General features: G+C 33.7%; 1 protein-coding gene across 1 annotated transcript in view; it reads right to left on the bottom strand.

Annotated features, from left to right (window-relative positions):
- Window positions 1–23,383, bottom strand: part of LOC145679053 (fatty acid synthase-like) — a 99,560-nt gene that overhangs the window by 19,731 nt on the left and 56,446 nt on the right. The window contains exons 13-18 of the mRNA XM_081749651.1: window positions 13,690–13,813; window positions 11,317–11,493; window positions 6,814–6,993; window positions 4,391–4,589; window positions 2,224–2,404; window positions 567–712 (exon numbers count right to left, since the gene is read on the bottom strand). Coding sequence (XP_081605777.1) covers window positions 567–712; window positions 2,224–2,404; window positions 4,391–4,589; window positions 6,814–6,993; window positions 11,317–11,493; window positions 13,690–13,813 — 1,007 coding nt within the window. The remainder of the gene's footprint in view (window positions 1–566; window positions 713–2,223; window positions 2,405–4,390; window positions 4,590–6,813; window positions 6,994–11,316; window positions 11,494–13,689; window positions 13,814–23,383) is intronic.

The following is a 23,383-nucleotide window of genomic DNA, read 5'->3' as shown; positions in this document are numbered from 1 at the left end:
AACTTCATGGCAGATATGGTAAGGTAGTGGTCCATGTGAATAGGGTTGTAGTATTTCTTCAAGAAGTGTAGTCACGTATGGATAATCAACCACGAAATCTCTTCTGGTTTTGGAGCGATGAAATGGCATCTTCTTGAAGATTTCCATGTCAAAATAAGTGTATTTGAAGAAGAGTACGCCTGGTAGTGTTGCATCAAATTTCACAGCAGTTATTTTCGTGATATAAAAGCTGGCACCAGATATTACAACACTATTCTGTACTATTTTACTATTCAAATGTTGGTACCTCCTCTACCTCCATACTAGACACCATCGGTAAATGGCATAGCTCCTCTTACTCAAAATGCTGCTGAGGACGTATTCATGAACTCAGAGTATCTGCTGCAGAAAACGCGGGAGCTGTGTCACATGATTGTAGCTCAAATGATAGATGACATATGCCAGTAGAAGACTAGAAATGGCAAAAACTAAAATTTTCAAGATTTGTTTCATAGCTCCCTCTCTTACTAGACCCATTTGCTATAAAGATGAAAGTATCTTGACTGTCTGAAAAATTAAAAATATACCTATTATAATATGCATATGTCTAGGATCAGGATAAAACCTCGGCACAGCTTTTACTTTCTTGGGAAATGGCTGACATATTTTCATAGACTCCTCGTTCCGTATTTTGAGCATAACTTTACCAATATGATTTCCTGATGACATAAATCTGTAAGGGCATTTAAAAAATTGTTAGATATTATAACATGATTTTACCACATCGTTAAATATTGATTACAATGTCTTAATTTGAAATAAAATCAGTTTCAGATATTTGGAATTCTAGATATTTTCAAACAATAGGAAGCAAATGAGATATGCAATTATTATTTTATGGTATAATTTTTCAAAGTAAATTAAATACTACTGAGAATATTAAACTAAACCTTTATCCTTAAATTAATCGAAAAAGAAGGTTTCGATTGACATTCTTCATAGCGGCCACAGCAGATCACATTAGTTTTTATTCTTTTATCCATTGCAAAAATAAAAAAGTTTATTTAAAAAAAAAAAAAATTGTTTAATGTACTTAAGTTTTTTGGTGTTGGTTTCAACAGTTGATCTACATTAGTGTTTTTGATTCTTTTTTTCAATTTTTAGCACACAAACTGCAATTTAAAATAGTAATGGTACAAAATTCAATGTTTACTTTCATACTTAATAAGTTACTTCGCATTTTTGATCATTTAAGAAATACAGTGTACAAATAAAATGCAATTCAATAACAGCAAATATTATTTTAGAAAATGAAAACTAATTAAATAATTATTCCGTAATGAAGATCTGTATCATTAATTAGTTTCAATATTATAATTTTCTACTGACACACTAGTGGTTCCGTCGCGGCTCACGACAAACATATAACTGTTTTGTTTCTCGTCGAAATTTCTTTGGCTTATGAAAGTGTAAATTTAGTGAACATAATTGTTTTTCTTTCATGTCTTTGGACAAGTTGCTCCGTGATAGTGGTCTGTGTTCTATCAGTTTGCCATCTAGTATCACAGAAACTAACGATTAGAAGAAAAGGAAGAAGAAAGTGAAAAGAGAAGCTCTTGGTAATGTTTTGCAACACTGTGTGTGTGCGTGTATGTGGAGCGTTGAGTTGAAAAGTGCAAGTCATTGTAAAATTTCTATTTGACTTACTAGCCATCTTATATAATCTCGAACCTGCCACCTTATTAAATAATGTGCCAAGAAAAATGTTGAACGTAAAAATCAATTAATTGCATAAAGCTGCGTGTAGTATGCTATGTAAAAGTGTTAAAGAAGATCGTAACTTCAGAAGTGATCAATCATTACTTCATAAGATCATGCAATAAACAAAATGAATAACTTCTAAAATACCCCAAAAAAGTGAGTAGTGAAAAGATTAATAGTTTTGGCGCATTAGTGGTTGCCTGTACCCTGTTAGGAATTGGACGTGTGTAATATACGCTCTGGTAAAACAAAGGATATCAGTTTCACACTAGAGGAATACAATGAAAGAGCTATCAGAAACACTACGAAAGAACTATGGATACTTGGAACATATAATTGATGGTTGTACAGGTCGTTTCGTGTCATTTTTCCGTATTCGACGAATCGTAGTCAGTTGGTCTGACAAAGCGGGGCAAAAATGAAGAATTTTGCAAAATGTTCACTACTATTACTTTAATTTTAGATACAGTACAAATAACTTACCGAAATGCTTCTTCTATTTGATCCTCAGAAAATACTGTTCTACTCAAAGGTCTCACAGCTCCTGATTGGATTCCTTTCAGTAACAATTTTTGTATTTCGTCTTTTACAGTAGCAGTTTCATTAAGCATAGTTTCTAACATTACTCCGTGAAAACTGCAATCTTTAAGAAACACTCTCATTCCTACAAATCAAAACATTAAACACAAAATATTTCGTTTTGTTATTTTCACTGAATGCATGAACAATAGATATAAGTTGAGGACACCATCAAAGATGTCAAACAAATATGTTTAAGAGAAACAGAAAATAAAATTTGAATAATTGCAAGAGAAATTGTTAATGTCAAAACTAATTTTGAAAAATAAATTGTACTGCAAATATGTTCCAATTAAGCGCTAAAAACTTGAAAATGCTCATTTTGCGAGAATTGTCAAAATCTATAACCTCAAAATTACAACGATAATCTGTATTTTCTTTTTAATTTATTAATTATTCAGGCCAAAAATGCTATATTTACTTGCATTAGCTACACAGAAGAGGAGGAAGAAGAAGAAAAATGTAATATTAAATGTAATAAAAAATTGTTGATTTGTAATTTTTATTTTGCCGTTGCCATGTAAACGAGTTTGTTTATTTGTTGTTATGGCAACTGACTTTGTTCCTAAGGAGATAGTGCTGGTTACCAGGTATATGTTTGTAGACAATTATCATGATATAATGAGCCAGAACATCGTGTAATACAGATGTATATTGAATCATTGTAAAATAATAATTATTGCAAAATATACTGTGTTTTAAGTGATTTAACTGCTGTGTGATCATTTAGTAAGTTTAATAATTAGCAGCAGCTAATTATATTTGGAATTTATTATGAAATATTAACTAAAAGAAAAATTGTAGCGTTATAAACTTAAGTAGATGTTAAACTTCAAAACAAGGGAATCATCTTCTCAGATCAATTACTGTCAAAATTTTAGTAATAGAAACATTTTCAAAAATTTTACACAAGAATTGGGGAAGCTAAGAAAAAGCACTAGCTAGCACTTACTTTCTTTTTAAATCTAGAATTAATTTTCTGATGCGAATTCTTTGTTTTAGCGTCTAAGTTCCGTTAGTACATGTTTGAAGTTATAAAGTTAGAATTTTTTCTTGACAAAACTTTTCATGCCTCTATGGGCCATAGAGAGTGTCTTTCCTCCAGAGTTATCAGCAAGAAAAAACGCTTTGTTCCATGATACGAGGGTGATTCAGAAAGTAATGCCTCCAAGATGATATCTTTATTTACGTTTGGCAGATAGCACCGTTACAGATATTAGTAGAAAGTTTGCAATGCCAGCTGCAAATGGTGACATTATTTTTCAACATAGTCCCCATTACAAGAACACACTTGTGGCAACGCAAAACAAGGTTTTTCATGCCGTCGGCGAAAAATTGTGGTAGATGCTGGCGATACTATTGCCGAACTGCTGTTTCCACCTCAATGTCGTAACTGTAGCGTTCGCCCTTAAGGTGATCCTTAAGTTTGGGGAAGAGTCAAAAGTCACAGGGCTCAAGATCCGGTCTATAGGCAGGATGAGGCAAAATGTCAACAACACTTTGTCAGCAGATGGGACCATTTTGAATTTTTGGGCGGAGGAGAGGACGTGTGGTGGTACTCCATCTACTGACGCTTCATTTCAGGGTCGTAATGGTGTATCCATGACTCGTCGTCGGCGATGGATGTTCCTGAAGACACAACCTTCCGCAGTCAAACATTCAATGACAGCCCCCTGTTTTAACCGGACGTCATCACTGGATGCCATGGATTGCTCCATTACTCTGAAACGAGAAGAGATAGGAAGGTGAAACAAGAGACATTCTATAGCTTAAACATCAGTGCATTAATGATAAACAGTTCAGAATGTTTGCAGTACTATTGGTCAAGTAGTGGGCTTGTTGGCATTACTTTCTGAATCGCCCTTGTAGTACATTAATTTATGTAAGAATGTTATTAACAGATACTTAAAAAAAAAAAAGAAGAATTAGATACTTTCATGTTACTTAGTTTTATTTCTGTTTGCCTTTTATAGGAGAATAAGCATGACAGAGATAGAATCAGAATTCAAAATAATAAAATAAATAGACATCAACTATATACCAACAAGGAAGAAAAAAACTATTAACTAACCTAGTGAATTATTATTCAATAGATCAAATTTTCCAATCTCCAGAAATCTTCCATGCTTTGCCAAACACTTAACAGAAGCAGTCAGTTTCTCTTCAGCTAAAGAGTTAAGTACAAGATCAACTCCATTGTAGTTTGTTGCAGATAAAATCTTCTGTTCAAACTTTGTATCTCGTGAATTGAATATGTGGTCGTCCGTCAACTGTAAGGAAAGACGAATAATAATAATAATAATAATAATAATAATAATAATAATAATAATAATAATAATAATAATAATAATAATAATAATAATAATAGTGATAGAAATAATGATTGATAATAATAATGAATGAAAATCTGATCAAAGACTTTACAATTAAAAGAATAGGAAAAAAGTTTCAAATATAAAGTGGAAGTATACTAAAATAAACATTATTTTCCACCTTATTCTGAGTTTTGTTTAATTCTGCTAAATTAAAAAAAATAATGGTTTATTATTATTGTCAATGTTTTGAACTACATATATATGAGAACAGCAAAATCTTTTAGGTGTTTAGGGTCTCTGAGGCTCTTAATTTGGTCCTATGTTGTTCCATGTATTTTTACCCCTCATTCTTCGTGTAAATAGCAGATTTTTTTTTTTTCGTGAAAAATTTGCGAAGTCCAAACTAAAAATTTCGTAGCTGATAATTTGAAATCAAACGCCCACATAAGAAAGTGTTTTGCATTCATATTAAGCTGCCTAAATCCTTTTTCATACTAGGTTGGTCAAGGTTGGATGAGCTATTTAGGTCACGCACCTTATATACTGTCTTCTTATTTTTTTAAAAGAAAAACCAAATGGACTAAAATAAGATTTTTTGGAGGGAAGAGAATTTAACATATGATTTGGCAACATTCGTGTAAACAGTATTTAGCTATATTGAAAGAAGGCAGTAATATTGTCCCAACAACTTAATTCTATATAGATATTCTTATTTAAAAAGCACCAACCAACGACTAATCACAACCAACTTCAGACTGACAACTAATTGGACAATCCCATCAACTAATCATAACCTACCATGTCCATCCGAGGTATATATACAGTTCCTCTATGTGATCTTGTCATTCTCACTCTGAAGATGGGAACAATGTCTGTTATTGAAATGTTGAAAAACCAACACATTACTTGGTTGCATCCTGAGAACAGTTATTTGGATCGACACCAAGGTAGTTTCAGTTCCTATTTCAACAATCCATCTACTTTCTTTATTGCTAACAAAATACCAGGAATTTTAAATAAGATTTATTCTTAATTTTATTACTTGACCCTACATATATGTACAAGCAGGGAAAAAGTTTCTGCCTTCTTTACTTCTACCAAATATTCACTAATTCTAGCGAATTTGTCGCTGCAAGTAAATATCAGTAATTAAGAATCATTCTACGAATTACAAAAGTACGATTATGTTATTCTTTATATTGTGTTCCTAACTTACGCATCTACAAGATAAATAGGTCATATTATGGAATTAAATGCGTTAACATGCATAAAACCCAAGGAGGCACAAGATATTATATTACTCATAACTAGGGGTAAAAGTGGATCTGAAAAGGTGGGGTTGCGGCATGACGCGGCATCCCCCGCGTTCCCTCTCACTTTTACCCCTGCTCATAACACTTTTATTGTAACTCAAATATAACTAGAGCTTTCATTGCAAATTCTAATGTAACGACAACTGAGGTTTAAACGTTACGTCATGAACAAAAGTTTCCTCAAACATTCAAACAGTAATTGAAATTAACTTACTTAATGAGTACTTAATATATTAAAATAATTTGTTGATACTTATTGCGAGGAACATTCCGAAAGTAAGTTTCGTCATTTGTTTTGAGCGAGAAGGTGGTACACCAGATGAAACAAAAAATCGTCATAAGAAACCACATCCGTTGCTGGTTCAACGATGCAGGGAACGTCAGCGGAGCTGGAATCACGCATGCGCAGAACGCCGAAGAAAAGAGAGTAACACCAGACCGGCGTCCCCGAGGTTATTCGAGTACAGATCACGATGGCAGACAGACGTGTGCTGACAATGGTCGCCAATAGAAATGCATACTGTTATCTGGTATGAGTGGGCACATGGGATTAGTGTGACCGTCATTTATGAACGACTACATACCGTGTATGGTGATGAGGTCACGTCTCTTCAAATGGTTGGTCGCTGGTGTTGCATGTTCAGTGAAGGAAGGTAGATTGTAGAGGACAAAGGTCAAAGTAGGAGCCCTTCCACATACACGAATGGAAACAACATTGCTAGAGTACAGAACATGGTGTACTTGTGTTTGGCAATAAAGTTAGCGTTTGAAAAAAAAAGAAAAAAAAATGATGAAACTTACTTTCGGAACGTCAATCATATAACATACATAACGAATTGTATGGTTAGAGCACAAGCTTATGTTACCTGAGAAAATCTCTCTTTCAGAAACTCCCTCTTCTTATTAGTGCCGACAGTTGTGAAGACTTCGCAGCCCATACTTAAGGCAACAGATATAGCTGCTTGCCCTACACCTCCACTTCCTGAGTGAATAAGAATTGTTTCACCTTGCCTCATACGTCCACGAATGATCAATGCATAATAGACCTTGCAAAACAATAATAACACTTTTTGTAATAAGGTAATATTTATTGATTAAGAAATGTATAATTTAAATACTAAAAACTTAGCTTCTCTTAGCTGCATTTAACCTTAAACATAGTTAATTACATAGCCACACACACACACACACACACACACACGCATAGAGAAATTCTGTGCATCGGACCCCAGGACATGAATTTCATGTATTTTGTTACACGAGATCCAAATTTCGAAACCCCATTACGATTGACTGTGTCAATATTTTATTATCGGCTAAAATCTTGAGCGATTTTGGATAGGGAGGATACACGTAATACAGTCCGGGGTATCGATTCGATGTATTTTATTAAACAGAATCCGACTTTCGAAACCCCAGAGTGATTGACCATGTCAATTTTCGAGCCAAAACTTTGAGGATAGGGATGAAACACGTTTTTCGCATAAAATAAAACTGGCAAGGTCAATTATCCTGAGGTTTCGAAACTTGGATTCTGTGTAACAAAATACATCGAATACATGCCCTGGGGTCTGGTACATAGAACTTTTATTAATGTATTTGTTTGTTTATTTTGTGCGTGGGTGTTATGAATTAAATTTTGATATAATAGATAACTGTAAACAATGATTTGACAAATTAATTTATTTCATATTTTTTGTAACTTTAAAATTTCGAGTTCAGTTTAACGTACAATCGGAGTTACATGTAAACCTCGGAAATCGAACTGGAATTATATATATATCGGGTGTTTCTAAACAACACCGACAACATTTGGGAGGTGATTCCTGACTCCAAGAAAAGACGAAAAGTATAGACCAACCTGGATGCATAAATACTTCCTTTTGGAGTTATAGGCTGCCGAAAACATGAAAAAATGACTTTAAAAGTCCATAGCTCCAAAACTATGGGACCTACCGTAGTCGGGTCAAGACTTCACTTAGGAACTAATATGTGCCCTATCTAAATATCCAAGTTTCAGAATCCTGCAGCACTTCGACAACAGTTTTTATAGAGGTAGTTGGTGGTACTTCAAATCATATGCCCGTAGCCAAACTTCTTTCATAAAAATTGTTGCGTGAGTGTCGCAGGATTCTGAAACATATATTTTGGATAGCGCACATATTAGTTTCGAAGTGAGGTCTTGACCCGACTACGATAGGTCCCATAGTTTTGGAGCTATGGATCTTAAAAGTTCATTTTTCTATATTTTCGACAGCCTATAACTTCGAAAGGAAGCATTCGTGCACCCAGGTTGGTTTGTACTTTTTTCTTATCTTGGTGTCAGGAATCAGCTCTCAAATGTTGTCGGTGTTGTTTTGAAACACTATATATATATAGTGTGTGTGTGCGTGTATAAAACTAGTCTTGTCAGAATATAGTAAAGATATTTTTTTAAAAAAAGCTATGTAAGTTCTTTCGCTAAATACTTCATCAAATATACGTGGAAAAAAGCAGGGAAAAAGAAAAGAGAAAAAATAAAAGTAATTGTGAAATGTTCAATTGGGCACTATATTGGAATGTAAAAACGTAATAATTTTACCAGAAGAAGATTGTTTGTTTAACATACAACAGTGAAAGTGATCTTGTGTGGGATAGATCATGAAAAAAATGGCTGAATTGTCTGTAATGATTTTTTAAATATAGTTATCATCTATCCCAAGCTAAGATATTATCATATCAATATGATTAAAATACACATCTTCAGAGGATAGAGCGTCTAAATTGTTGAGAAAAAATTTGGTATCTCATAACCCCATTAATTTAGGGAGATCAAACTCGACATTTCCTATTTTTTTCTTTATTTCTTCGAGATTAAGATTCTGGGCTAAGATTCAAGTGCTTGAACCAAGTGGGGAAAGATATAAGAGCAAAAACGGTCTTTTTCCTGGTGATTTTTGCTTCCAAAAGTAAATAAATAAGTAAAGTGGGCTATTCGATCTCAAAACACCTGTAAGTGGAACCTATTGAGACACTTTTCTTCCAGACACATGATACCTTCAACTTCAATTATGTGGCAAGTTTCCATAAATGTGCAGTGTGTTGGATTGAACTGTGTTGTTCATTTAGTCCAAAATTATGTATAACAGTTGGGAAAAATTATGTATAACAGATTAGTGCATTTTCTGGAGAAAGAAAAGAAAAATAGAAAAAAACCTTCACAAATAGCCAACTCAATTTTAGAAAGTACAGATCAGTTAACAATGCCGTAGCGGCTTTTCTAAGTGATATATATATATATATATATATATATATATATATATATATAAAGCAGAAATAAAATACATGGAAATTTTCTGTATCTCACAAAGGCCTTTGACCTAGTTGATCACAAAATTCTATTAAATAAATTTTATAATTATTCTATTAAAGGTCATACTAACTTATGATTTAATCCTGTTTAACTAGCCGCATGCAATATGGGAAATATGATCACCAAATCAGGGGTAAGGCACATTAAGTATGGAGTACCACAAGGATCAGTTTTAGGTCTCAAAATACTCCTTATATGTATTAATGACCTTCTTCCCATCAAAAGCGTTCTTTTTAATGATGACAAAAGTATGTTAATTGAAATCCCAAACTACTCTTACTCTGAAGGATACATATTTGATAACACGATAGCTAAACTTACAGAATGGTTAAAGGTGAACCAACTCAACATAAATAAACGATAATAACTATAATATGTTTTATTAGGGAAAGCCAAACTCCCCAAATACACATCAGTTGCATCTAGCTGGATAACTGATACCGGTATCTTATATTTGATTAAGAAAAAGTCTGAATTATCTTGGGATGAACATATCTATAATTTGTTGAGGAAACTAAGCACGAAAGCTACGCATACTCTCGAAATTAAAATTTTGGAAACATTGAAAACCCCTTACTTCGATTTAATCGAGTCACTAATATCGTACGGAATCATTTTCTGGAGTAATACCTACCATGTGACGGAAGTATTTACAGTACAGAAATATATGCTAAAAATAATGCTATCAGTTCTTATTCATACATCTAGTATAACAGTGCATCAAAACCTAGGAATATTACAATTATACTGTATATTACTATTATATATATTCAGTGTTCGAAGTGGAAAAAAACAGAGGCAGTATGTTTTATTACGATTTTGACTCGACATACTGGCTATCTAAATGTTGAAATACAGTGAGGGGATGTTGTCTAAAAGATTGTGTTTTGGTTTACGTAATGACTGAAAACCATTGGAAAGCTCCTTTGTAGTTACAAGGAAGACATGGATAGACTTTGATCCCCGCCAACAACTTTCTGGGAAAAAAAGTCCCCTTATGTGTATTAGAGAGAATTATGCATGAAAATGCTCAAAACTGAGTTTTTGTCTTCACAATTTCCTGCGAAAAAACTCCCGGAACCCCACTCAACTGAGAGGTATTCCAAGCCTCCAGAAGATCCGCCCCCACAGCAGACAACCTCTAAATCCACCCATGCTCAAAACATAACATTTGCATGCATTAAGGCAAGAAGACACACACACATAAGAAGTAAACAATTCAATATGGCACATCAAAATATAAACCAAATGAACTTCTTTGAAGCCATTTTGAAAACAAAAGGTAGGAAAAAGATAACAAAAATATCGGTATTGTCAACTTAGAAATTAGTACATAAGAAATAAAAATTTTTTTATGTGCAAAGATGTTCAACAATTGCTGTATATAAGAATGGATTTATAAAACGTATTTAGCATCTACTCTCCAGTAACGGTATGTCTTGATCACTGAAAAACCAGAAGTGGTATGCCTTCATCACTAAAAAACCAGAAGTGGTATGGCATACCACTGCATACCGTCTCACTTCGACAGTCGAAACAACGACATTCATTCATATGAATAAAGAATAAACGAAATTTTCAACTAAATTCGAACTTACGTCAATACAATATTAGAACCATCAATCATACTCATATACAAACTTTTCGATAACAAACACCTGAAAACTCGTTACAGCACATTGGAATAAACCTATATAATAAACGGCTAAATTTATGGTTTAAAAGGTATCTTAAATTATTGCTACACAATCACTTATTCTATATCATAGAGAAATACCTTCAATCAGATCTTTCTATATAACATCAAGTTTAAAATTCACTTTGTGTGTCGTGGTATCACATGCAGCAATTAATATTTAAAAATTATGTTACTACTTTAGTACTATTGATATATTATATCTTTGTCTGAATGTATAGTATCTGTAGAGTGTTTTTTGGAAAAAATTAATATCTCCAACCGAAGCCATGAGTTTAGAGTTCCTAAGGCGGAAAATGATATACGTAAGTAAATACTTACTGTCAGATATGCAGATGGCACTGTTGCTGCATCTTCCATGGTCCATGTGCTTGGAATTTCCCACAGAAGATCTGAAGATACGCGAACTGTTGTAGCTAAGCCACGACTTTCTACAAGGCCCATTACTCTTTTGCCATCTTGTCTTCTTCCTGAGAACTCAAACCCTAGAACACATTCCTATAGATAGAGGACATATTATTTCTGAGTTTAAGCTGCGTTTTCTTTAAAGCAAAGAAGTCATACATCATTACGAAAATGTACAATATTTTCATAATTATCTAAGACATTTATTTCTATTCTTTTAAAGATGATAAAGTATTGTATTTGATAGTGTGAAAATGTATTTTCTGAAGAGGCAGATTGAACTGATGCAAAAATTTTATTAAGAGTAAAAAGAAATGTATTTTTGCAGTACTGAAAGAGGTTCCAAAACTTTACTTTAATCATTAGTTCAAATGACAGTTTAACAATTCTTAATTTATTTGTCAGAATATCAACGTTACTTCTTCTGTTTGAGTTAACTATTTTTTACGGAAGAGAAGAGATGTAGTAAGTTTCCAGGTTGATTTTTTACAAGACCATGCTCAGAATACATTCCCCAAAAATTGCCAAACATAATTGGGTGTTATCTAAAAAATGGAAGAAGTAACCTATTTCCTATTTCACTAAATTTCTTATAGGTGCAAATTCAATGAAATTCGAGTGGACAAACGCAACATGCTTGAGTTTTCTCGAGATTCTTCCATTTCCTTCCACTTTTAACATTCCACCATTACCATCCATCTCAAAATTATCGTCTCCCTTAGCCCTTAGTCTCGTGCATAATTCATATTGTTCATGGATAATAGATATTCATCCATAATAAATGTTCATTAATATAAACCCCAGGTTATTCGAACACAGAAGGACTTGTGTGAATATTGAGCACTGTCTTGTGGAATGAGAACACTGGCACGGTAAGTCAGTGACAGAAGGTCGATCGTAGTCGTACTTTCTCACTACTTGTATTTCAAAATGGGTAGAATGGGATATATTTGCAGTTTAAAGCTCTCTAATTTGTTTTAATATATTTGAATTAGTGCGACTGATCCTGAGTTCCATTAAGTGTAAAGAACTTACCCTGTTGACATTGTCATGTGGCGATTATGACGTACTTGAATTAAAACTAGAAATAATGGCGTTTGATTCGGTATACGTAACATGTATCATCCAACTAAATTTGAGATATCTACTCGATCCTAGACCTCTCTGGTCCTAATCGATCAATGGACGTCAAGAGTTAAGTTTTGAATTTTAGGGTTCTTGATTACTTTAGAATTCCGTATCTCTCCTAAAAATTAAGAATTTCCCAATTTTTTTCTGGTTACTGGCTTGCAAGAACAATATTTTTAGTAAATATTGTTTAAATAAGTGTATCTTTTCATGTCAGTAATTTTTTGTTCTTCCACTACTTTTCTACGTTGCGAATAACTTTTATTGTATATTAAAAATCGATTTTCTTACATAATAGTAACACATTTGTTAACAAAAATATTTTATATTACATAAGAATTATGACAAAAGTTTGCCTTTGAAGATGTCACTTTTTTCTTCTCCACAATAGTTTACACAAAGTAATTGTAATGTTTTATTGTTTATCTTAATATGTGCTTATATTAATCCAAATGAAGCAATCAAACTTAGTTTATGGAACAAAATAATATTTTCATTCTTAAAAGCAATAATAGTAATCGTAATAACAATAATAATACTTAAGTACGATTATAGTAGTAGTTGCTACTAGAAAGTATTAATAAAAATCATTTATTGTAAAATTAGACATGGAAATAGTAAGTAAATATTACTGGTATTACTGATTCCATTTAACAATATATAACTACCAGACCACATAACAGGCCTTCAATATTACTGACTACCGGAAATCTAGCTATTTTAGTCTAATACGAAATGAAACTCATTGATGGCCACCATTTTGTTATAATCAGGAATCTCACTCATTTTCCTTTGGTTTCCTGATTCAAACTATCTATTTTCCACCAATAGCACTCCAGTGTTCTTCAAACGTCGGATATAGCCGATATAATCGTGGTAACCAACGAGTTACTGACAATCAACTGCTTCCCCATACAACAAAAAATTGTCGTGTTATCAAGGGTGGGCAGAGAACACCAGCAGAGATTATTCTATGGGTACTTTGAAATAAAGAAATACAATGAATTAACATTTTATTATGTATTATACTTCTACATTAATAATGTTATGACGTTTCCTTTTTAGCATTTTTAGAAACTGTAAAAAAATATGTAGCCATTCTGCATAACAAGTGTAAATGCTCCATAAATTTAAAAGAATAAGTAAAATAATAAAACCTACCGTTTCAAAACGTTCTTTAGACGGATCATTTGACGGTATCCGTGCTGTTGCAAGAACAATGTCTTTGAAATTTAAAGCGGCATAATACACTTCACAAGTTACAGATTTCATATCATTTGTAAAACTGAAAAGTAAAATTATTTCTTTGAAACTTACTTAAAAGTTATTGTAAAAATAAGTTATGAGTTTTCTGCATAAATTGAAACAAGTAACTAAATTGAAATCAAACCAATTAACGATAAAAATACATATAAAATTATGTAATGTTATCTTATATGATACCATATAATTTATTATTATTCGGTGTTGTTCAATGTAACGTAATAACTTAATTTGAAATCGGTGTTACTAAATCAGAATGCCCATTTTTTTTGTGTATGTGTGTGTGTGTAACGAATATATCTTATATGCGAGGTATGTTCAAAAAGTATCAAACCTTATTTTTTTCCCCGCGTAAACAAATGCAGCGCCGGAGACTTTCTTCAGTGTAGATGTAGAGAGCACACTAATACGCAATCATGAATCTTTTCCCGCCTGCAGAAAGCGTCAATCGTTGGCACTCGGCCAACGACTGAAGACGTGTGGTGAGCTGTCGTTGGATTTCAGTTTTTTGTAAAATGACAGAAAAACTTGAGCAGCGATATTGCATCACATTTTGCCAAAAGGTTTTCGATACCCAAGCGGGAAACATTCGATCGGATCGATATATTCAATTCTGAAGGAGAATTTGGGCATGATGAGAATATTCGCGAAATTTGATTGAGGCTTTCATCACCAAACATAACATTCCCGTGTCGTCACGCTCCCTACACACCCGACATAGGTCTTTGTGACTTTTGGTTATTTCTTAAGCTGAAAATATCACTAAAACGAACCCGATTTGAGTCAAGAGAAGACATCATGCGAAATGCGACAGCGCAGTTGCTCACCATTCCAAAAACTGCATTTCTGAAGCGTTTCCAACAATGGTGGGTGCTCTGGGAGAAGTGTGTGCATTACCAAGGAAACCGCTTTGAAGGGGATTAGTGCTTCGGATTTCCAAATAAATAAATAAATGTATTTTTGCCAACCAAAGGTTCGATATTTTTTTGAACACACCTCGTATTTCTGAATATACAATCTTGTTCAAATTATTCTGACCACCCAACTGTCTTTGAAAATGATATATTCTTATTCATAAGTGTGGAATTTAATCAAGTAAAGTGAATGTATTTTGGCCAGTTAAAAATCTTTATTTTAAGTGAAAATATTAAAATTTCCTATTAATATTAACATGGTTCCCAGAATATATCAATTTAAGGAGGAGTGGATGACCAACTATTTTGGATAAGACTGTATCTACCCAAGGAGAGTAGAATAAGAAAATGTACATTAGAAAGGAACATTAGAGCGAGAATCAATTAATAAATAATACGTCATTTTAAAAAAATATGAGCATAGTTGCAAATCACATACTCTTTAGCACATAAATAAATAAACTATGAAACGGCTCTACCAAATGTTACTGAATATTCTTAGCACATAAATGCCCTATAGCTAAAGTAGCTGAAATCGGGAAATCGTTATTGTTGTTGCTAAAACCTTCCTTAAGGTTGGTTTAAAGGGACAAGTTTTCCCGATAGATCGCACTACTGACTTCGTATCTCTCCCATGTATTTTTTATTTTTCACGAAAATTCGCGATTTCTCTTACACAGTTCAATCTACAGACTTCAAATTTTTAGAAAAGGACCTTCATAATCTATCGAAGGCAATAATCCGTGCCGATTTTATATTTAGAATTTTCTTCATTGTTGAAATGGCTTGATTGTTGAAATGGATATTTAAACCTTTAACAATGGAACTGTTTCAACAATGAAGAAAATTCTAAATAAACAATCGGCACGGATTGTTCTCTTTAATAGGTTATAAAGTTCCTTCTCTAAAAATTTGAAGCCTCTAGGTTGAAATTTATAAAAGAAATTGTAAATTTTCGTGAAAGGTAAAAAATAGATACGAAGACTGTAGTGACATCTATCGGCAAAACTTGTCCCTTTACACTAACCTTAAAGTCCTTATATTACAATACATATCAGTCGTGACTTCTACTTAAGAGCCTAACTTACTAATACAAAATTTACCATTTTTCTTTTGCTTGTTTTCCATAAGTGAAAGGGGATAATAAAATGCAACTTACTACAATCATAGATAATGTTATTCAACAACAGAAAATATGAACCTGAAGAATTTTCAGTGTTGCCATCCATAGAAATTACAGTGTTACCAGAATAACATTTCCCCCACTAGAGCAACGACTCAACTGATTTGATTACGTATCTTGTTATTTTGGTATTCTGTGAACTACTTTTTAAATAACATTATTATTACAAACTAAATACAACTATTATTTAAAAAGTAGTTCACAGGATACCAAAACGACATGATATGCAATCAAAATGCAGTTGAGTTCGTTCCTCTAGTCGCTGCTTTAACTTAGATTTTGGGGGAAATGTTATTCTGACAACACTGTAACTTCTACGAATGTCAATTCTGAAAATTCTTCAGGTTCATATTTTATGTTGTAGAATAACATTATCTATGATTGTGGTAAGTTGGATTACATTATCTCCTTTCACTTATGAAAAATAAGCAAAAGAAAAATGGTAAATTTTGCATGATTTTTAGTAAGTCAGGTTCTTAAGCTCAATCATATAATCTTTCTTAGTAACTGCTCCAACTATTACATTTATCAGGTCTTCTGTATCGAGAACCAACATATATCACATCACCACAAAGCCCCTAGGCTCATAATTCCACAATAAATACACACAGATTTATTTTCCTTTAAATTTTACAACACACAACATTTTCTCAATACAATTAACAAAATGGAATATTGGTTTTACTACTAACATGGCTTTCAAAATATGAAAAATCCTATTAAATATATTTTGCCTTATGAACTAATCCCAACAATTATCACTATTGATCTTGCTAATTGATTTTTATTCTACCAATGCATTGAAGAATATCACCAACTTTCACACAAATGCAAAGTTTCTCAATGATAGTTGACGCGAGGAGTGAAAAAGAGAAACAACGTTTTTATTTCTAAATTATAAAATCGAATCAAAAAATCATGTTTCTTTTCTATCTTCTCTTTCCTACAGAGCATGAATGTCATGGAGACCAACTGTGAATCCAACTTTAATTGATACTTTGAAAGCTAAAAATACGTGGATCTACTGATATAGGGCATTTAAAATAATGACCGAGATTTAAGAAGTTTATTACAATAAATTATTGAACTTTCCTTGGTGAAATCAATCTTTGATTTTTTTCTTTTTCATTTACGGATATTTCGTGTGTGCTTCACGTACCAAGGTAAGATAAAGATAAGTCTCTTAATCACAATGGCACCTAAGTTGGAACGTAGAGCGGGATTTTATGTAGGTGCTGTATATTGTAAGGATCCCCACTTTCTAGTGTATGTTACTTCTACGAACACAAGTCACAACTGTAAGCACATACTATTATTTACTAACACAGTTGCAAGGAGACGATACACTCTGTAAAGAAAAAATAGCGACACCTCAATTCTCAAGGCAACTTACACAGAAAACCATAGTTGCTGCCAGCTAGAAGAGGAATAGAAGGAAAGTATGACTGTGATAGTTCATTTCCATTATCTGTGACACCTATGGTGTACAACGGCGGTTACTAATTATTTATGTATCAGTAATATTCTCACCAGATGGCACCTGAGAATATCTCGTAAGTTATTGAAGTGAGAATTCTGCATTGCATTTGTGATGTATAGACCCAGGTAATTAACATTTTGTGATTGTTCTCTGCTTTGCCATAGTTTGAACAGTGTCAAGTGGCAATATTGTTGTTGTGCAGCGTTGTTTTTGTATGAAATTGTTGCTACATGTGGACTGTAAACAAGTATGATAGGTAAGAAATGTGAACTTCTCGCCACGTGAACAAGACATAATTCTTGCTTTGCACAGCTAAGTTACATCTCTAAGGGAGATGGCTGGAATACTCAAAATCCACCATTCGACCGCAGAAAGAGTAATTTACAAGCAAAAATAGTATAAGAAATCATAGAGCAGATCACCAAATAAAATCAATAGCAGTGCAGAATTAAGGAATGACTTCCCCAAAAATCGTTCCTATAATTTGAGATGATCTTGGAACTGCAGTAACTCGTACGACTGTATTATCTTAACTGTATGAAGAGGATATTACGAAGAAAAAACCGCCTGGAAAGTAGAAACTGACAAAAAAACAGAAGACTTAAACACGTAGATTTGTAAGGCGATATGCTACTTGGACTTATGACAACTGGAAGCATGTTGTTTTCTCCGTTAAAGAAAGGTAGAATAGTGGAAAACTATAGTGGTGTAAAGTTGTGGATACGAATGAACGAGGAACTTCATACGGATTTTGTTTAACAGATGCAAATATTCAGTTATTGAGTGATGGTATGGGCTTGCTTCACGCCAAAGACGTCAGAACAATGTATATATGTGAAGAGTCATTTGATGCACAAAAACGTCTTCAAATTCTGGTACGTAAAATTCTTACAACAGCTAAAGATAACTTTCCTGAAGAAAATATGGACTATTTCATTATCCAGGACGTAAATGCTTCATGTCACCGAGCGAAAATCGTTAATACGTGATGCAAGAATATGACTATTCAAAGACTCATGTGGCCTCCAAACTCACTTAACATGAATCCAATTGTAAAATTTGGGTCAATATGAGCAGAAGACTCAATAGACAACTATCTCGAATAGAATGGAACTCATGGAACAGATAATCCGGGAGTGATTCCATGAAATCAAGGTTGCATAATGCAATAAGCCTTGTCACTAAAAGCCCTCGACGATTCCCTGCATTTCCTAAAGCCCATGGTCCACATACGAAATATAGTTTGATGTATTGTACTACCATGAGCAAAATAAATGACGCGTCTCTTTATTTTGAAGTTTTTTGAAAATATCTCCGTTTTCTTTATATGTTCGAAATTTCGTAAGGTTTCCCCAGCAGGAAACGTTAATAACAAGTCCGTTTTAAATATTTGTGTTAGATATTAGCTTAAAATAAGTAAATTAGAAGCAAAAAACATTAAATCGACCGAAATTACGAGAATTACCAACTCTGCTAAAGTGGGAAATTTTCAAGAACTCGAGGGAATTCTGCAGTTCAACACGAAGCAACGACATCTATGTCATTGAGAGAAATGCGGATTAGATCTACAAACGAAACTTTTAACGAAACATTTCTAATATGTCTTATTACGTGCATTATCTACAAACTTCAAATATATGAAACTATGCCAAGTATTAGCGTTTAGATAGAGCAAATAGTGGAAATTACCTATGGAAAAGGACGAATTGGTAGCACGATCGTAACGAAAAATTATCTTCACCGTAGAACATGTTCAGTTTGCGTAAGAAAACAAATAGCTCAGTTAGTTAAAGCAGTGAGTCTGTATACCGAAGGTAGCTGGTTCGAACCCCCACAGAGGTGTAACTGTCGTTTTTATTACTGTGGTCATTTTATTTATTTTTTATGTGGGAAAGAATCAAATTGTAACATATGTGTAAAATAAAACTCATGACGATACCAAAAAAAAAAAAAAAGGAAAGAAAAGAAAAGAAAAGAAAAAATGTTGTCGCACTTGCATTAGTGTCCCTAATTTTGTTTGTAAACAGTTTCGTAATTATTTTCCCTGTGCTCACTGCTCACAATATGCTCGCTGGTGCATAATGAATGTTTCCCAGTAAAAGCTAATTCTAATTTGGAGATTTTTATAAAGTTTCACAATGTTTATCATTAAATAATCTTCTATCTACTTTTTTGGACACTTTGATATAAGAGTTCCCTATTAAATGTTTAATTTTCCCTAGATGTTTCATTACGGAAAAGTTTTACAGTGTATTTGTCTTGAATTGAAATTGTTTTGAATTTACCCCATGAGGTAAGTAGCCCGAAGGAGGAGAACCGAAGTAGCTGATATTCTACGTAAAAGCAACCAATTTTAGATTGATGACGCTTCTTACCTTCAGCACATAATCTTTACGTTAGAGAGTCAGAGAGAAAAATCCTTTTTTTCCTCCCGTTTGACCACTCATCTTAAAGCTCTACATGTAATGATTCGTGACACATAATTTCGTCTCTCCAAAGATATTCATATAATAATAATAATAATAATAATAATAATAATAATAATAATAATAATAATAATAATAATTATTATTATTATTATTATTATTATTATTATTATTATTATTATTATTATTATTCCTGAATATGCCACCCTTACATAATGTAGTAACCTTAGACATCTTAGTTTAAAGTGCTTTCTTTAGTAATTATTTTAGCAACCACGTAACAAAATTTAAACTGTAGGAGGAGCACGACGTTTTATTTTGCCCCTCTATTTTCAGCACCTCCCAAAAGAAAGTATTTAATTTCTGACAAGCAGGGCAGACAAAATGAATAAGGAATATATCCTTTCCTCCGTGAGTGGAATATCACGTAGCATATTTTTTTATTCTACCGAAGATGACTCTAGACGGCTACGATTAGTTAACAAAAGAAATACGTAATATATTTATAGCGTCCTTTGGCTGTAATATTACCGCTTCTTTATTTGTTCGAAGGCGCCCTACACAACCAAGGGTGACAAAAAAAAAAAGGAAAAGTGTCTAAAGATTATAAAACACTTTATATTTTGTCAGAAGCATGGCAGTGTATGCACAGCATTGCTTTCGTTAACAAGTGTTTCACCCTTGAGTCGCTTATAAAATTAGCCAGAATAAACTTTTGCCGATCGTTGCTCTAGAGGGATTTGTCCAGGATGGTTTGGTGTCGAACGATGAGTATGTTTATTGCAACACCGTTAAAGAAATATCAAACTTTCTGAAAGGAACTTACTTAGGAAATATCAGATCCTCCTTATACTTAGCCAGACCCCATTCCGAAATATTGCATCTGGTGTTCTGGGTGAAAGTTCTATGGAACTATTAGAAAAATATATATTCCCGTTTCCATGCTGATGGTAGAATTTCTGAAACAGTTATTGAATTACGTTCGAAGCATTGGCGTAAATAGCGCCCCCACAACTCTGTGGCGTGGGGACCGCACAAGCTGCAAAGTCAAAAAATATATAGAAAGTACGCAGGGACGGACCAGGCCAAATTTTCACCTGGGCAAAGTGACTTTATGGCGCCCTCCCCCCTAGTATTAGCCTATATTTTACATTTTATCCTAGTGTTTTTAATAGTTTAAACCCATTTTTCAAAAAGACAGTCATTACCTAGAAAAACTTCACAAAGAATATGGCCTGCTATAAACAATACGAACACCGCCCCCCCAGCTTGGTCTAGTGGCTAGTACGCCTGCCTTCTGTGGTCCCGGGTCCAATTCCCGGTGGGTTACTGTTGAACGATAAACGTGGTTCGGATTTCACTATAATCAGTATCCACATCTCCTTTGGCCATTAAGGCATAACTGTGGAACGCTAAACTCAAGCAAAGAAACAAACAATACTTACTCCCCCTCCACTCTTTATTCTACATGCCATCTCTCCATTTGTCGATACAGTCCCCTTAGTGCTATGAAACTCTTCTTCCATGGTGAAATGGAAAAAGATTATGTAATTGCCGCTACTTTACAAGAAAATAAACCAAAAAAGTCAGTAGGAAACACATTATAAAATTTACTTTTTGAGGCTCGTTTTGGCGTCCCTCTGACTCTGGCGCCCCGGGCAGTGGCCCGGGTTGACCCGCCCAAGGTCCGGCCCTGAAAGTATGGACGCATAACTAAGGGCTGCGGACGTGAGGCTAACCTTCATCTTATGCGACTGATGTTTGAAATGTTCAGTAACTGATGGGTTAGTAAAATAATTTCGACGGTTACTGATATTTAAAGTTTAGCTAAGACAAAGTTATCTAACCAAATACATTTGATATCGCGATGTTACAATTTGATTTTTCCTCACATAAAAAAAGAGAAAAACAATAGTAATAAAAACTCTTACTCGTATTAGGCTCCAACTAACAACCTAATTCGTACAGACTAGTTCCTCTGACCAACTGAGTTTCGATTTCTTACGCGAAACAAGTCTGTTATATTACGAGGCATGCTTTTCATTATGATCGTGCTGTTAATTTATTCTTTCGATAGGTAATTTCCACTCTTTGCTTTACCTATATAAATAAATGTATGGATTCATATATTAAGTGTCTTTGGGTAATGTGTGTAATAATTTCGCGACAAATATACTTGCTTAAATGTATTGTATGCTATGATTTGCCCTGATTGTCTGTTCATATGGTGGTTGGAAAACACACGTCAAAACTATTCGAAGTAATACCAACACAGCTTAAGAACAGGTACTAAACTGAATCATCACTCGATTGACCTTGAGGGCAAAAAACAAAAAAAGGGTTGCTATAAACGAAAGTTCAGCGTGCATTTCTGTGGAGCTCTGTTCAGTATCACGGTTCTCTGGCAAACACGTTTGTTCTTAGGAGTATATATTACAAACCTAACCTTTCGATAGAGCGCAATTGCAGAGAACCAAAGTAAAGGAATTCTTGCCCTTGTTAAGTTGGGGTACCACCATGTGCAATAAAAAATATCGCGCCTCCTTGAAGTGATACTTTATCGAAAATAACTCGTTTTCCTTTACATATTCGAAGTTTCTGAGGGTTTCAAAATGAGGAAACATTACTGACAAACAAGGACGCATTTAGGGGTGGGTTCAGGGGGTCCGGATCCCCTCTGAAATCCCAACTTTTCTGTAAATTTAACCTAATTTTGGGGGTTATTTTTTAAAAAAATATTATAATTTATCCTAATATTGAAGTCGGACCCCGCAGATAACTTTGGACCCCTCCCGAAATAAATTCCTGCATACGTGCCTGCTGACAAATATATTTTCAATATATTCGTTAAATAATAAAGTAAAATAACTAAATTAGGAGCAAAAAGCTTCAACACGGTCCAACTTTTGTCCACTGCCAATATTGTTAGAAGGGATATTAATAGCAAAAACTCCTCGTCAATGCTGAACCTTGGAACTTCACAAGCATATTTTCGAAACACACTAAGGCCTAGCCAGAAAGCATTGTAAGCGAGTTACGTTTGGCAACATCGCACGGAAACAAATGAATGCTGAATTGCATTGTAACCCGTTCCTACTACTACTATTTTTACTACTAACTTCGCTATGGATTTGTATAGTACAAGGGCAAACTTATTTTAATGAAAATTAAAAAAAAATAATTGTTAAATCACTTTTTGAATACTATTTTAAATCTTTTTTTTAACGAAAGAAGTGTTATAAACTTTTTTAAAAATAATGAAAATAATTGTCCTTAGGAAGGATTTGAACCCACGCCAAAACCAACCTTCCTTTCTAGCATGCTGCGCTAGCTCACTCAGCTACGAGAGCCGACAGCACTTAGCGTTTACTTTGTGCTATATTCACGTCATGACTCGTGATGTCACCAACAGGATCACGATATAGACGTCATTATTTTTCCTACATTGCAGAGTCCCCCGAGAATTGATCATTGTCTACTCGGACTGGAATTGTCATTTGGAACAAACACTTGAATATGAAGCCAAAAGTTCCTTTAAAATAGACGAAAACTTCGAAAGTTTTAAGAATTTTAATATTTTTGCCTTTTC

This window comes from Thermobia domestica, chromosome 2 (assembly GCF_964235325.1).
Source record: "Thermobia domestica chromosome 2, izTheDome1.hap1.1, whole genome shotgun sequence".
NCBI lineage: Eukaryota > Metazoa > Arthropoda > Insecta > Zygentoma > Lepismatidae > Thermobia > Thermobia domestica.
Note: the sequence above shows the minus strand (reverse complement) of the source record. Positions and strands in the feature narration are given on the sequence as shown.